Source organism: Lucilia sericata, unplaced genomic scaffold (genome assembly GCF_015586225.1).
Source record: "Lucilia sericata isolate MDLA Ls3-8-SP2 unplaced genomic scaffold, ASM1558622v1 Contig002673F_arrow, whole genome shotgun sequence".
NCBI lineage: Eukaryota > Metazoa > Arthropoda > Insecta > Diptera > Calliphoridae > Lucilia > Lucilia sericata.
In genome coordinates, this window is record NW_023996403.1 from 10,476 (window position 1) to 25,736 (window position 15,261).

At 31.3% G+C, this 15,261-nt stretch overlaps 1 protein-coding gene across 1 annotated transcript; it reads right to left on the reverse strand.

The window, feature by feature from the left end:
• Nucleotides 1-1,883: 1,883 nt before the first annotated feature.
• LOC119614192 lies at nt 1,884-14,099 on the reverse strand (the record flags this gene model as incomplete). Its single annotated transcript, XM_037970322.1, has 2 exons — nt 13,570-14,099; nt 1,884-3,578 (listed from the first exon to the last, which is right to left on the reverse strand). A coding segment is annotated over exon 2 (1,049 nt), but the record flags the coding sequence as incomplete, so codon positions are not given.
• Between the last annotated feature and the right edge of the window lie 1,162 nt (nt 14,100-15,261).

The following is a 15,261-nucleotide window of genomic DNA, read 5'->3' on the forward strand; positions in this document are numbered from 1 at the left end:
AAGTGGAAATGAAAGTAAAAGTAAAATTATGCAAAAAGCAATTTAAAAAATTTAAATTTGTGATTTAATATTATTTATTAAAACGATTTTTAAAATATTACTTTATTTTCACAATTTTGCATTGCCAAAAAACGAAACGAATGTTATACCAAAACCCTCCATATACTTCTTTCAAAATTTATATTTGATCTCAGATTTCTACAAACTGGAGTAGCATTTAACTCGTACTGAACTAGAACTAAAACTGAACTAGAACTGAACTAGAAAAGAACTTGAACAGAACTTGAACTAGAACTGAACTAGAACTGAACATGAACTGAACATGAACTGAACATGAACTGAACATAACTGACATGAACATGAACCAAACATGAACTGAACATGAACTGAACATGAACTGAACATGAACTGAACATGAACTGAACATGAACTGAACACGAACTGAACATGAATTGAACATGAACTGAACATGAATTGAACATGAACTGAACATGAACTGAACATGAACTGAACATGAACTGAACATGAACTGAACATGAACTGAACATGAACTGAACATGAACTGAACATGAACTGAACATGAACTGAACATGAACTGAACATGAACTGACATGAATTGACATGAAATGAACATGAATTGAACATGAACTGAACATGAACTGAACATGAACTGAACATGAACTGAACATGAACTGAACATGAACATGAACGACATGAACGAACAACTGAACATGAACTGAACATGAACTGAACATGAACTGAACATGAACTGAACATGAACTGAACATGAACTGAACATGAACTGAACATGAACTGAACATGAACTGAACATGAACTGAACATGAACTGAACATGAACTGAACATGAACTGAACATGAACTGAACATGAACTGAACATGAAACTGAACATGAACTGAACATGAACTGAACATGAACTGAACATGAACTGAACATGAACTGATCATGAACTAGAACATGAACTGAACATGAACTGAACTAGAACTGAACTAGAACTGAACTAGAACTGAACTAGATCTGAACAAGAACTGAACTAGAACTAATCATAGGGAACTGAAACTAGAACTGACAGTAGAACTGAACTAGAACTGAACTAGAACTGAACTAGAACTGAACTAGAACTGAACTAGAAACTGAACTAGAACTGAACTAGAACTGAACTAGAACTGAACTAGAACTGAACTAGAACTGAACTAGAACTGAACTAGAACTGAACTAGAACTGAACTAGAACTGAACTAGAACTGAACTGAACTAGAACTGAACTAGAACTGAACTAGAACTGAACTAGAACTGAACTAGAACTGAACTAGAACTGAACTAGAACTGAACTAGAACTGAACTAGAACTGAACTAGAACTGAACTAGAACTGAACTAGAACTAGAACTAGAACTGAACTAGAACTGAACTAGAACGGAACTAGAACTGAACTAGAACTGAACTACGAACTAGAACTGAACTAGAACAGAACTAGAACTAGAACTAGAACTGAACTAGAACTGAACTAGAACTGAACTAGAACTGAACTAGAACTGAACTAGAACTGAAACTAGAACTGAACTAGAACTGAACTAGAACTGAACTAGAAACTGAACTAGAACTGAACTAGAACTGAACTAGAAACTGAACTAGAACTGAACTAGAACTGAACTAGAACTGAACTAGACTGAACTAGAACTGAACTAGAAACTGAACTAGAACTAGAACTGAACTAGAACTGAACTAGAACTGAATTAGAACTGAACTAGAACTGAACTAGAACTGAACTAGCACTGAACTAGAACTGAACTAGAACTGAACTAGAACTGAACAAAAACTGAAAAAGAACTGATAACTATAAATATTTTATATTTTATCCAACTTACCTTAATAAAATTTCAATAGATTTAAACAATTCCTTAGTGTATTCACTTATAACAGCAACAACAGTTAAAATGACAATTAAAACGTCGGCAGAAGATGTTTCGATGGCAGCACGAGCAGCAGTTGCAACAATTAAATTATCACTGGTTTTAATTAAATTATCACAAATTTCTTTAGTTTTATTTAAATTAGCTTTACTATTAATATTATTATTATTTAATTGTTTAACAATTGTTTTATTAACACCACTATTATATTGACCACCGATTAATTCACCATAATTACACAAATCACTTAAAACTTTGAATGAACTTTTATTATCACAACAACAATTATTATTATAAACTTGGGGTTGTTGTTGGGGTCTTTTAGAAAAATGTTTAGTTTTTATTAAAATCCTTAAACGTGGATCACGTGGTGTATAATAGAGAAAAACTTTATTCGATTTACTACTATTGTTGTAAGTACGATTATGATTATTATTTTTACTGCTCTTGGCTTTCAACAATGTGGCAGACGTTGCAAAAGCTGCTGCCGCTGATGTGTCCGTAAACGAGGAGGAGTTGATGGTCGTCGGTAACGTTGACAACTTTATGGAGGTTGCGGATAATTTCAGTTTTATCGTAGCTGCTGATGTTAAAGTTGTACTAAATGTTTTACTCACTAACTTGGTGGTTGATTTTTTAATTGTTTTATTAGATTTACTAGATTTACTCGATTTACAATAGAAAGTTTTTAACCGAAAGTCATTCATTAAGACCGTTAAACGACTGAACCCGTTAAACGAAATAAATATATTGATTAGTACTACTACTGCTAAGAGTAGGGGTTGTAATAAGCTTGCAAATGTTGCAAATTCCGTTAATAGCGTTAAGGCTTCGTATAGAGGAGAAACTTTTAACTTTTGTTTTTGTTTAATTGTTTTATCTAGATTTAAGTAAAATTCCAAAGATTTCTTCTTATTGCTTTTAGTTAATTGGCGTTGAAGTGACACTTTCAAACCGTACATAAACGTTTTTGAAATGAATGCTTTAGACACGTTAACCCTCATGCGGTAGGTTTGATAATTTTTGGTTTTTTTAAATGAAATTTTTGTTTTTTAAATGATTTTTCAAACTGTGGGTTTTTATAAAAAACACTGTTAAACACTTTTTAGAGCGATTTGTATTTTAATAAACAAAATAATTGAAATTAAAAATAATAGTTTTTTTAAAAAAATTTAGTTTCTTTGGAGAATTTTTTAGCACTTTTCACACAATTTTATGTGATGTTTTATAGCTTGATACCAGATACGTTTTTCCAGTAGTTGTCAAATGATTGCATTACTATTTACTTTTTGAACAAACATGTTGTTGGCAAATTTGTAAATATTTTATTTCGAAATTTTGCATGGAAGCTGCCTTTTGTATTTTTGTGGTTTATTAAAGAAAAGAAGGCGTTACCTGCCTTCTTAATGGAACTTAATTTAAGAATTTATTACTTGTGTTACTTTTATGATTATGATTTTGTGCGTATCTGTTTCTTGTTTTTGTTTTCTTTTATTATTTTTCGTTTTATTGGTTTTCTTTTATCGTTTCTTGTTTGTTGTTTATTTATTATTTCTTCTTTATTCAGTCACTTTGATTAATGAGATTTTTATTGTTAATTAGAAAATTTTGTTTCTGTCGACAGGATAACGGTAAATGTAGATGACATTTCTGCAAAGAAAGGAGAAAAAACAAAAGAGAATTAGGTAAAAGAATTTTGGAAAGAATTTAATAAAACATGTACAAAAATTATATGTATGATGTCCGACTTTAATATGTCCTACAATAACTGTTTTCTATATAAAAAGGGCGACATCTTTTAGGGCTCGGGTCAGTTGTAGGCGGAACTGTAAAATGTCATATCATATTTAAGTAAATTTTCGAAAGAAATGACGGACTTGGATCAAATACTACGTCACAATGTAACTAACTAACTAACTAACTAACTAACTAACTAACTAACTAACTAACTAACTAACTACTACTAACTAACTAACTACTAACTAACTAACTAACTAACTACTAACTAACTAACTAACTACTAACTAACTACTACTAACTAACTAACTAACTAACTAACTAACTACTACTAACTAACTAACTAACTAACTAACTACTAACTACTAACTAACTACTAACTAACTAACTAACTAACTAACTAACTACTAACTAACTACTAACTAACTAACTAACTAACTAACTAACTAACTAACTACTAACTAACTAACTAACTACTAACTAACTAACTACTACTAACTAACTAACTAACTAACTACTACTAACTAACTCTAACTAACTACTAACTAACTAACTAACTAACTAACTAACTAACTAACTAACTAACTAACTAACTAACTAACTAACTAACTAACTAACTACTAACTAACTAACTAACTACTAACTAACTAACTAACTAACTAACTAACTAACTAACTAACTAACTAACTACTAACTAACTAACTAACTAACTAACTAACTAACTAACTAACTACTAACTAACTACTAACTAACTAACTACTACTACTAACTACTAAACCTAACTAACTAACTAACTAACTAACTAACTAACTAACTAACTAACTAACTAACTAACTAACTAACTAACTAATAACTAACTAACTAACTAAACTAACTAACTAACTAACGAACTAACTAACTAACTAACTAACTACTACGAACTAAAACTAACTAACTAACTAACTAACCTAACTACTAACTAACTAACTAACTAACTACTACTAACTAACTAACTAACTAACTAACTAACTACTACTAACTAACTAACTAACTAACTAACTAACTAACTAACTAACTAACTAACTAACTATCTAACTAACTAACTAAGAACTACAACTGAACTACAACTGAACTACAACTGAACTAAACTACACACTACAACTAAACTACAACTAAACTACAACTAAGCTACAACTGAACTGGAACTAGAACTGAATTAGAACTGAACTAGAAATAGAACTGAACTAGAACTGAACTAGAACTGAACTAGAACTGAACTAGAACTGAACTAGAACTGAACTAGAACTGAACTAGAACTGAACTAGAACTGAACTAGAACTGAACTAGAACTGAACTAGAACTGAACTAGAACTGAACTAGAACTGAACTAGAACTGAACTAGAACTGAACTAGAACTGAACTAGAACTGAACTAGAACTGAACTAGAACTGAACTAGAACTGAACTAGAACTGAACTAGAACTGAACTAGAACTGAACTAGAACTGAACTAGAACTGAACTAGAACTGAACTAGAACTGAACTAGAACTGAACTAGAACTGAACTAGAACTGAACTAGAACTGAACTAGAACTGAACTAGAACTGAACTAGACTGAACTAGAACTGAACTAGAACTGAACTAGAACTGAACTAGAACTGAACTAGAACTGACTAGAACTGAACGAGAACTGAACTAGAACTGAACTAACTGAACTAGAACTGAACTAAACGGACTAGAACTAGAACTGGAACTACTAGAACTAGAACTGAACTAGAACTGAACTAGAACTGAACTACTAATACACGACATTAATATTTGACTCGAACAGGGACCAAATTGTAGCATAAGACATCGATCGAAATCTCCATTTAGATTCTATTGAGATTTCGATCGATATCGTATGCCGTAATTTGAGACCAGATTTTTTTTTTTCAATAATTATGGTTGCGATCGCCGTATAGGACATAGCGCTATACTGTTGAAACCACATCTCGTCCGTATCAATGTCCTCTACATTTTCAAATAGAAATTTATTGATCATAGTGTAGTAACGATGGCCATAGACTGTATGGCGAGTTCCGACTTCATTTTTAAAGAAATACGATCCCATGATACCACGTGCGTTCACCACATCAAGCGGTGAAATTTTAAAGACGTAATGACAACTCTAGAGACTGTTATGGATTCGTCTCATATCATTTCATCATTCATAAAGCCAAATAGAAAATATTTTTTTGAAATGTTCGGGTCCTATCATGCTTTCAGCAGACGCCATATTTTTTAAAGGTAGGTATAAAAATTTAGCCCGATATTTCAACTCAACTAGACTTTTTTGCAAATAGCAAATCATTTCCATGAAAAAAATCTTTATGAGCCCCCCATACAAAACCAACACGAGACAATTAAACTATTTGCCAGTGTTCTTAAAAAATAGAGATAAAAACAAAGATTTATAAATGTTATATTTAAAGAACTTTGTAAATAAAATAAAATAAATATTAATACAGCTAAAATTATCTTGTAAAACACACTGTACCCGCGTACATAACGTGAAATTTAAATTCAAATAAAATCTGAATTTTTTTCTGCCTTTCTCACCCAAAATAAGATAATTAAATAGATGAATAGGAATATGGATGTCGTTAGTCTTTTTCATTTCTTCTACTATAAATGTTAAAATTTTAATAAAAGTAAAATATAAATTATTTTATTGACTGAGTTGGTGAGTGAGTGAGTGAGCGCCTTATCAAGTCGGGGTAGTAAATAGATGATGAATATAAAATTGTATAATTAAATTATATTGTATATGAAAATCTATATAAACAGACAAATCTACAAATATACATATATACAACATACTATATAGTAGTAATATAATCGTGTTAAATATACAATAATCGTACAACAGAAGATAAGACGTTCTTATAATAAAACGAGCGAAATATATTTTTTGTGTTTGATTTATTTCTATTGTTTTATGTTTTTTTTATTAAATTACAAGTTTTTTGAAAAAAAAAAAATAATTAATTTATTTCGAGTTATATTTTTTGTTCAATAAAAATGGCTTTAATCATATAGATAAAACAAGATTAATTTTATGATGCACTTAATTAATGGGTTAAGGTAATAGAATAATGTCAAACTTTAGAATTTTTTACGCAGTTAAAGAAATTGTGGTTCCATATAGGTGCAAATGGAATAAATATTAAAGATAACGTCAAAAGAATTAGTCTATAGACTAGTTTATAGTCTAGTCTATAGTCTAGTCTATAGTCCAGTCTATAGTCTAGTCTATAGTCCAGTCTATAGTCTAGTCTATAGTCCAGTCTATAGTCTAGTCTATAGTCTAGTCTATAGTCTAGTCTATAGTCCAGTCTATAGTCTAGTCTATAGTCTAGTCTATAGTCCAGTCTATAGTCTAGTCTATAGTCCAGTCTATAGTCTAGTCTATAGTCTAGTCTATAGTCCAGTCTATAGTCTAGTCTATAGTCTAGTCTATAGTCTAGTCTATAGTCTAGTCTATAGTCTAGTCTATAGTCTAGTCTATAGTAGTCTATAGTCTAGTCTATAGTCTAGTCTATAGTCTAGTCTATAGTCTAGTCTTTAGTCTAGTCTTTAGTCTAGTCTATAGTCTAGTCCATAGTCTAGTCTATAGTCTAGTATATAGTCTAGTCTATAGTCTAGTCTATAGTCTAGTCTATAGTCTAGTCTATAGTCTAGTCTATAGTCTAGTCTATAGTCTAGTCTATAGTCTAGTCTATAGTCTAGTCTATAGTCTAGTCTATAGTCTAGTCTATAGTCTAGTCTATAGTCTAGTCTATAGTCTAGTCTATAGTCTAGTCTATAGTCTAGTCTATAGTCTAGTCTATAGTCTAGTCTATAGTCTAGTCTATAGTCTAGTCTATAGTCTAGTCTATAGTCTAGTCTATAGTCTAGTCTATAGTCTAGTCTATAGTCTAGTCTATAGTCTAGTCTATAGTCTAGTCTATAGTCTAGTCTATAGTCTAGTCTATAGTCTAGTCTATAGTCTAGTCTATAGTCTAGTCTATAGTCTAGTCTATAGTCTAGTCTATAGTCTAGTCTATAGTCTAGTCTATAGTCTAGTCTATAGTCTAGTCTATAGTCTAGTCTATAGTCTAGTCTATAGTCTAGTCTATAGTCTAGTCTATAGTCTAGTCTATAGTCTAGTCTATAGTCTAGTCTATAGTCTAGTCTATAGTCTAGTCTATAGTCTAGTCTATAGTCTAGTCTATAGTCTAGTCTATAGTTTAGTCTATAGTCTAGTCTATAGTCTAGTCTATAGTCTAGTCTATAGTCTAGTCTATAGACTAGTCTATAGTCTAGTCTATAGTCTAGTCTATAGTCTAGTCTATAGTCTAGTCTATAGTCTAGTCTATAGTCTAGTCTATAGACTAGTCTATAGTCTAATCTATAGTCTAGTCTATAGTCTAGTCTATAGTCTAGTCTATAGTCTAGTCTATAGACTAGTCTATAGTCTAGTCTATAGTCTAGTCTATAGTCTAGTCTATAGTCTAGTCTATAGTCTAGTCTATAGTCTAGTCTATAGTCTAGTCTATAGTCTAGTCTATAGTCTAGTCTATAGTCTAGTCTATAGTCTAGTCTATAGTCTAGTCTATAGTCTAGTTTTTAGTCTAGTCTTTAGTCTAGTCTATAGTCTAGTCCATAGTCTAGTCTATAGTCTAGTATATAGTCTAGTCTATAGTCTAGTCTATAGTCTAGTCTATAGTCTAGTCTATAGTCTAGTCTATAGTCTAGTCTATAGTCTAGTCTATAGTCTAGTCTATAGTCTAGTCTATAGTCTAGTCTATAGTCTAGTCTATAGTCTAGTCTTTAGTCTAGTCTTTAGTCTAGTCTATAGTCTAGTCCATAGTCTAGTCTATAGTCTAGTATATAGTCTAGTCTATAGTCTAGTCTATAGCCTAGTCTATAGTCTAGTCTATAGTCTAGTCTATAGTCTAGTCTATAGTCTAGTCTATAGTCTAGTCTATAGTCTAGTCTATAGTCTAGTCTATAGTCTAGTCTATAGTCTAGTCTATAGTCTAGTCTATAGTCTAGTCTATAGTCTAGTCTATAGTCTAGTCTATAGTCTAGTTCTATAGTCTAGTCTATAGTCTAGTCTATAGTCTAGTCTATAGTCCTAGTCTATAGTCTAGTCTATAGTCTAGTCTATAGTCTAGTCTATAGTCTAGTCTATAGTCTAGTCTATAGTCTAGTCTATAGTCTAGTCTATAGTCTAGTCTATAGTCTAGTCTATAGTCTAGTCTTTAGTCTAGTCTATAGTCTAGTCCATAGTCTAGTCTATAGTCTAGTATATAGTCTAGTCTATAGTCTAGTCTATAGTCTAGTCCTATAGTCTAGTCTAATAGTCTAGTCTATAGTCTAGTCTATAGTCTAGTCTATAGTCCTAGTCTATAGTCTAGTCTATAGTCTAGTCCTATAGTCTAGTCTATAGTCTAGTCTATAGTCTAGTCTATAGTCTAATCTATAGTCTAGTCTATAGTCTAGTCTATAGACTAGTCTATAGTCTAGTCTATAGTCTAGTCTATAGTCTAGTCTATAGTCCTAGTCTATAGTCTAGTCTATAGTCTAGTCTATAGACTAGTCTATAGTCTAATCTATACTATAGTCTAGTCTATAGTCTAGTCTATAGTCTAGTCTATAGTCTAGTCTATAGTCTAGTCTATAGTCTAGTCTATAGTCTAGTCTATAGTCTAGTCTATAGTCTAGTCTATAGTCTAGTCTTTAGTCTAGTCTTTAGTCTAGTCTATAGTCTAGTCCATAGTCTAGTCTATAGTCTAGTATATAGTCTAGTCTATAGTCTAGTCTATAGTCTAGTCTATAGTCTAGTCTATAGTCTAGTCTATAGTCTAGTCTTTAGTCTAGTCTTTAGTCTAGTCTTTAGTCTAGTCTATAGTCTAGTCCATAGTCTAGTCTATAGTCTAGTATATAGTCTAGTCTATAGTCCAGTCTATAGTCTAGTCTATAGTCCAGTCTATAGTCCAGTCTATAGTCTAGTCTATAGTCCAGTCTATAGTCTAGTCTATAGTCTAGTCTATAGTCTAGTCTATAGTCCAGTCTATAGTCTAGTCTATAGTCTAGTCTATAGTCCTAGTCTAGTCTATAGTCTAGTCTATAGTCTAGTCTATAGTCTAGTCTATAGTCTAGTCTATAGTCTAGTCTATAGTCTAGTCTATAGTCTAGTCTATAGTCTAGTCTATAGTCTAGTCTATAGTCTAGTCTATAGTCTAGTCTATAGTCTAGTCTAGTCTAGTCTATAGTCTAGTGTATAGTCTAGTCTATAGTCTAGTCTATAGTCTAGTCTATAGTATAGACTATCCTTGTTTTGTGGGAACGATGTTATTCCAGATATAGAATGGGAGCACTGATTGAAAAATTCTGAGAAATTTAATACAGAAAACTGAACATCGTATGATATACATATGTAGGTTCATAGATCACTATATACAATTTTTCCCACCAAAAAATATGGAAACATATAAGGGAGTGGATAACTGGCCCGTTAGCGGCCTCTGTGTATTTCTTCAGATCTCAGGAAGTGTATGTATGTACATCAATTTTACAAAATTTCAACCTTAGGAAACGGACGGACGGACTTGCCTAGACATTTTTAAAACTTTTTATATAAATAATTTTTATTATAAAATAATTTTGCTATAATTTAATTATTTTCTCTTTATTATTTACTCAAATGAAATTAAATTTATTAACAATTTTTTACGATTAGACTTTGTTTTCGTTTCTATAAATTTTTGAAAAAAATATTTTATTTATTTTATATCAATTAAGATTAAACTCATAAGAGAGACGTTATTGTAAACATTATCCTTGAACTAATTTACAATTATATTTAGTACTACAATGTAATAATAATAACTAAACAATAAACTACAAATTTTTATTTATTTAACCAAATAAATAAATAAACATATACATACAGTAAAAGTTCAATGTTCTGCACGTTTAGCAGTGTGAAAAAATGTTAAGCATACAATTTGAAAAATTAGATTAAGAAAATAATTAAAATTGTTTTATTTAGAAGAAAGATAGAGAGAGAGAGTGTGTGTAAATGTCATAAATGCTCTTTAAACAAATTGTTAAAAATTAATTGCATTTCTTAAACAAAAAAGATTAAATTTCGTTTTCCTTAATTATTCATCTAAGTCTATGTCGACATGATACTCAATTGAAATCCGCAATAACAAAGTGACGGATTGAGGGCACATCCGACTAAATAATACCCTGCACTAGTGATTCTCATGAGGTGTAGTCGAACTTGATATCAGCTATATACTGAACTGAACTATAGGCTGGATTGTAGAACAGACTATGGACTAGATTATAGAGCAGGCTATAAACCAGACTATAGACCAGACTTTATATTAAACAATAGACTGAACTATAGACTAGACCATACACCAGACTATAGACTGGACCATAGATTAGACAATGGACCAGTCTATAGACTAGACTATAAACCAGACTATAGGTCGGACTATAGACCTGACTATAGACAGATTAGAGACTTGACTATGGACCTGACTATAGACTTGACTACATTATAAACCAGACTATAGATTAAACTATAGACTCAACTATAGACCAGACTATAGCCTACACTATAGTCCAGACTTAGGACTGAACTATAGACCGACCAGATTATAGACTGGACTTTAGACTAGAATATAGACCAGACTATAGACTGGACTGTAGAGTAAACTATAGACCATACTATAGAGTAGACTATAGACCACACTATAAACTGGACTGTAGACTAGACTATAGACTGGACTGTAGACTAGACTAAAAATCAGATAATATACTGGATTATAGACCAGATTATAGACTAGACTACAGACCCGACTGTAGACTGCACTGTAGAATAGACTATAGGCTAGACTGTAGACTAGACTATAGACCACACTATAGACAACCCTATAGACTAGAGTATAGACCAGACTACAGACTATAGACTGGTATAGGCTAGACCAGATTATAGGCTGGACTGTAGTCTAGATCAGACTATAGACTGAACTGTAGCCTAGATCAGACTATAGACTGGACTGTAGACCATTATACTAATCTCGGACTTGCTCATACTGAAGGGACTTCTCGTCCTCCTCTCGTTAGGCTCATCCCAGAGCATCTTTGTGGTTGCAATCAGCGTTTCCTTATTTCAAATAGTCTTATGGGATTCACTCGCTTTTGTGTTCAATCCAACCCCTGTAGGTCTTTAGGTCCGTTTTGCACCAAACTTTCCATGTTCGATTTGGACTTTGGTCATGGATATATTGTGACTTTATAAAAAGGAACGGATAGATAGACCTAGTCATTAAGACTTTAAATCGTTAGTTCTTCTTTAAAATATTTGCAACACCTTTACAATTAACCATAACAAACCTTAGCCCAACTGCCTATTACCCCTACCACTATAAAACCGTAGGGTATCAAACTCTCTTTTCAGTATCTCTATTAACGATTTCATTTATTTTGAAAGTTAAATTAGATGGAAATTTTAATATACAAGAAAAAAAATCTAGGAAATCCAATACATTATACGGAAATTAAAACGAATACAAACGAGTATATTATGGCCCCATGTTATCAGTTATCAGGGCAAAAACATGAGGAACAAAGTGAGCAAAATTTTTCTACAATAAAGTGATTAGTATGAACTGAAGAATACTTTGTGTTTATATATATACATAAATATTCTATTTAAAATTATATTATAACAATAAAAATAAAAGAAAACGAGCATTATTTAAATTGGACGGACCGACTCCCATAGACATTGTAAATTTATATAGAAAGAATTTGACAAATTAGAGCAAAAGTACATAAAGAAATGTTTGCCTGTTTTTCTATTTACAAATATGTATAAGAAGTATAACAATAGCTTGTCTGATTAGGATTTTAATGGAAACTATTTAAAATAATTGAAATGTTAAATCGACATTTGAACGGAGAGAGAGAAATTTTATGATGATCAAATAAAGAATTTAAACTGTTGATCAAAATGTTTCAGACTAAAATCCTTTAAGAAAGAACTGATTCGAGAACCGTTTCCATGGAACCTCTTCCAACGAATGCAAGAGAAAATCATTCATTCTATAACTATTTATGGAACTAACACAATGAAGACCCTTATTAGACTTTAAGAAGATATAGTCAGGTCCGTCTGCATGTATGTGTGTCTGTCCGTCTGCATTTCTGTTTGTCAATCAGTCATTAAAAGCACGAGAAGTTTTAGAACTAGTTGTGTTACTAATGCAACGAAGGACCCCAAAAGGAACAAATACTCTGGATCCTTATTAGATTTTATGACGATCTAGCCATGTCCGTCCATCCGTCAGTCTATCTATATATATGTCTGTCTGTCTGTCTGTCTGTCTGTCTGTCTGTTATGTCTGTCTATCTATATATCTGTCTATCTGTCTGTCTTTAAAAACACGATAAGACCCATAAGGGAGGAGCTAAATGGTTAAAATTTTCCTTTTTTCTAAAAATTCGGGAACTGGAACTAGATGTGGAACTATATACAACGAAGCACCACAAAATTATACACGATGCTTATTAGATGCGATGCTTTTAAGACCAGGTCCGTCTATCTGTCCGCTTTAAGGGACACGATAAGACACATACAGGAGGAACTAAAGGGTTAAAGTTTTTCTTTCTTCTGAAATTCCAAGTTCTAGAATTCAACGAAAGTCTACAAAAGTATACGATTTAGCCATGTCCGTCCGTCCGTCCGCCTGTGTATTTGTCTGTCTGTGCGTCTTTAAAAACACGATAAGATCCACACGGGAGGATTTAAAAGCTTAAGATTTCCCTTTTTTCTAAATTTTCGATTACAATTTATTTCTTCTTAAAGAAAACACTTACGTTTTTTAACAAAATAATGTTAAGCACGAAATAAACTGCAATTAAAATCAATTTTAACACTTGTCAAAATACAATTGGTTTAAAAAACTTTTCATAGGCAAAAAATTAACTTTGTTTTTATATTTGTTTGCAAATTCTAAAGCAAATATTGCTAAATATCTTCAAATATGTATAAATCTAATTTCAAAACACGTTTATTTTCGTGACATTTTCACACGCGAACGAACACAGTAACAACACAAATTTTAATGACATGAATTCAATAGCCTGTAAATAGGCAATGAAATTTATTAATTTCATATTATTTTCTTATTTCACTAGTTGTTTAACAAAATTCCCAAAAGAAACACTTATAATTGTTAACCGTTTTATTAAAATTATTAACCGTTATTTATTATTGTTTATATTTTCTCGTTTTCTTGTTTTCTCGCTTCCGATTTTTCGTCGTAAACAAGAGCCCGCGATTTAAATGGCGAATTAGAACGCCAACTTTTGTCGCGTGCTCGTAAACGGTTCCATTACGTTGTATTCTAAACTGACGACTAAAATAAATTTTCATCAGAGTTTTTTTTTTCTTTAATCTTTAAACTGACTTCGCACATATTCATACAGGCAGACGTAAATCGTGAAAACAATATCACAAGTGTGTGTGTGTGTGTGTAAATAATACGATGAGAAATGAAAATAACGGCAAAAGGCCAATGTGAGCCTCTCAATTTGAAAATCTCTTATAAAAATCATACACAACTGAAATCTGAAATATGTCCGTCCATGAACGGACTAAGTGTCCAATTGTTAGTAGTGCAAATATATCAACAACAAAAGCAAGAACAACATGTGAATAAAGATTATACTAGAGTTGTGGTACTAAATACTTACATACATATGTATGTACGTACGTAGATGTATTGTTTCGTTTCAGGCAAAGTTTATATTTTGTTTAACTCTATTAATACATACTTCCACTTACATGCGATTACCGTCTACTGCTATTACACACTTACATACAGTGGGTGAATGAAGTAAACATACAAATACTTCCTTACGTAACTAACTAACTAACTAACTAACTACTACTAACTAACTAACTAACTAACTAACTAACTAACTAACTAACTAACTAACTAACTAACTAACTAACTAACTAACTAACTAACTACTAACTAACTAACTAACTAACTAACTAACTAACTAACTAACTAACTAACTAACTAACTAACTAACTAACTAACTAACTAACTAACTAACTAACTAACTAACTAACTAACTAACTAACTAACTAACTAACTAACTAACTAACTAACTAACTAACTAACTAACTAACTAACTACTAACTAACTAACTAACTAACTAACTAACTAACTAACTAACTAACTAACTACTAACTAACTAACTAACTAACTAACTAACTAACTAACTAACTAACTAACTAACTAACTAACTAACTACTAACTAACTAACTAACTAACTAACTAACTAACTAACTAACTAACTAACTAACTAACTAACTAACTAACTAACTAACTAACTACTAACTAACTAACTAACTAACTAACTAACTAACTAACTAACTAACTAACTAACTAACTAACTACTAACTAACTAACTAACTAACTAACTAACTAACTAACTAACTAACTAACTAACTAACTAACTAACTAACTAACTAACTAACTAACTAACTAACTAACT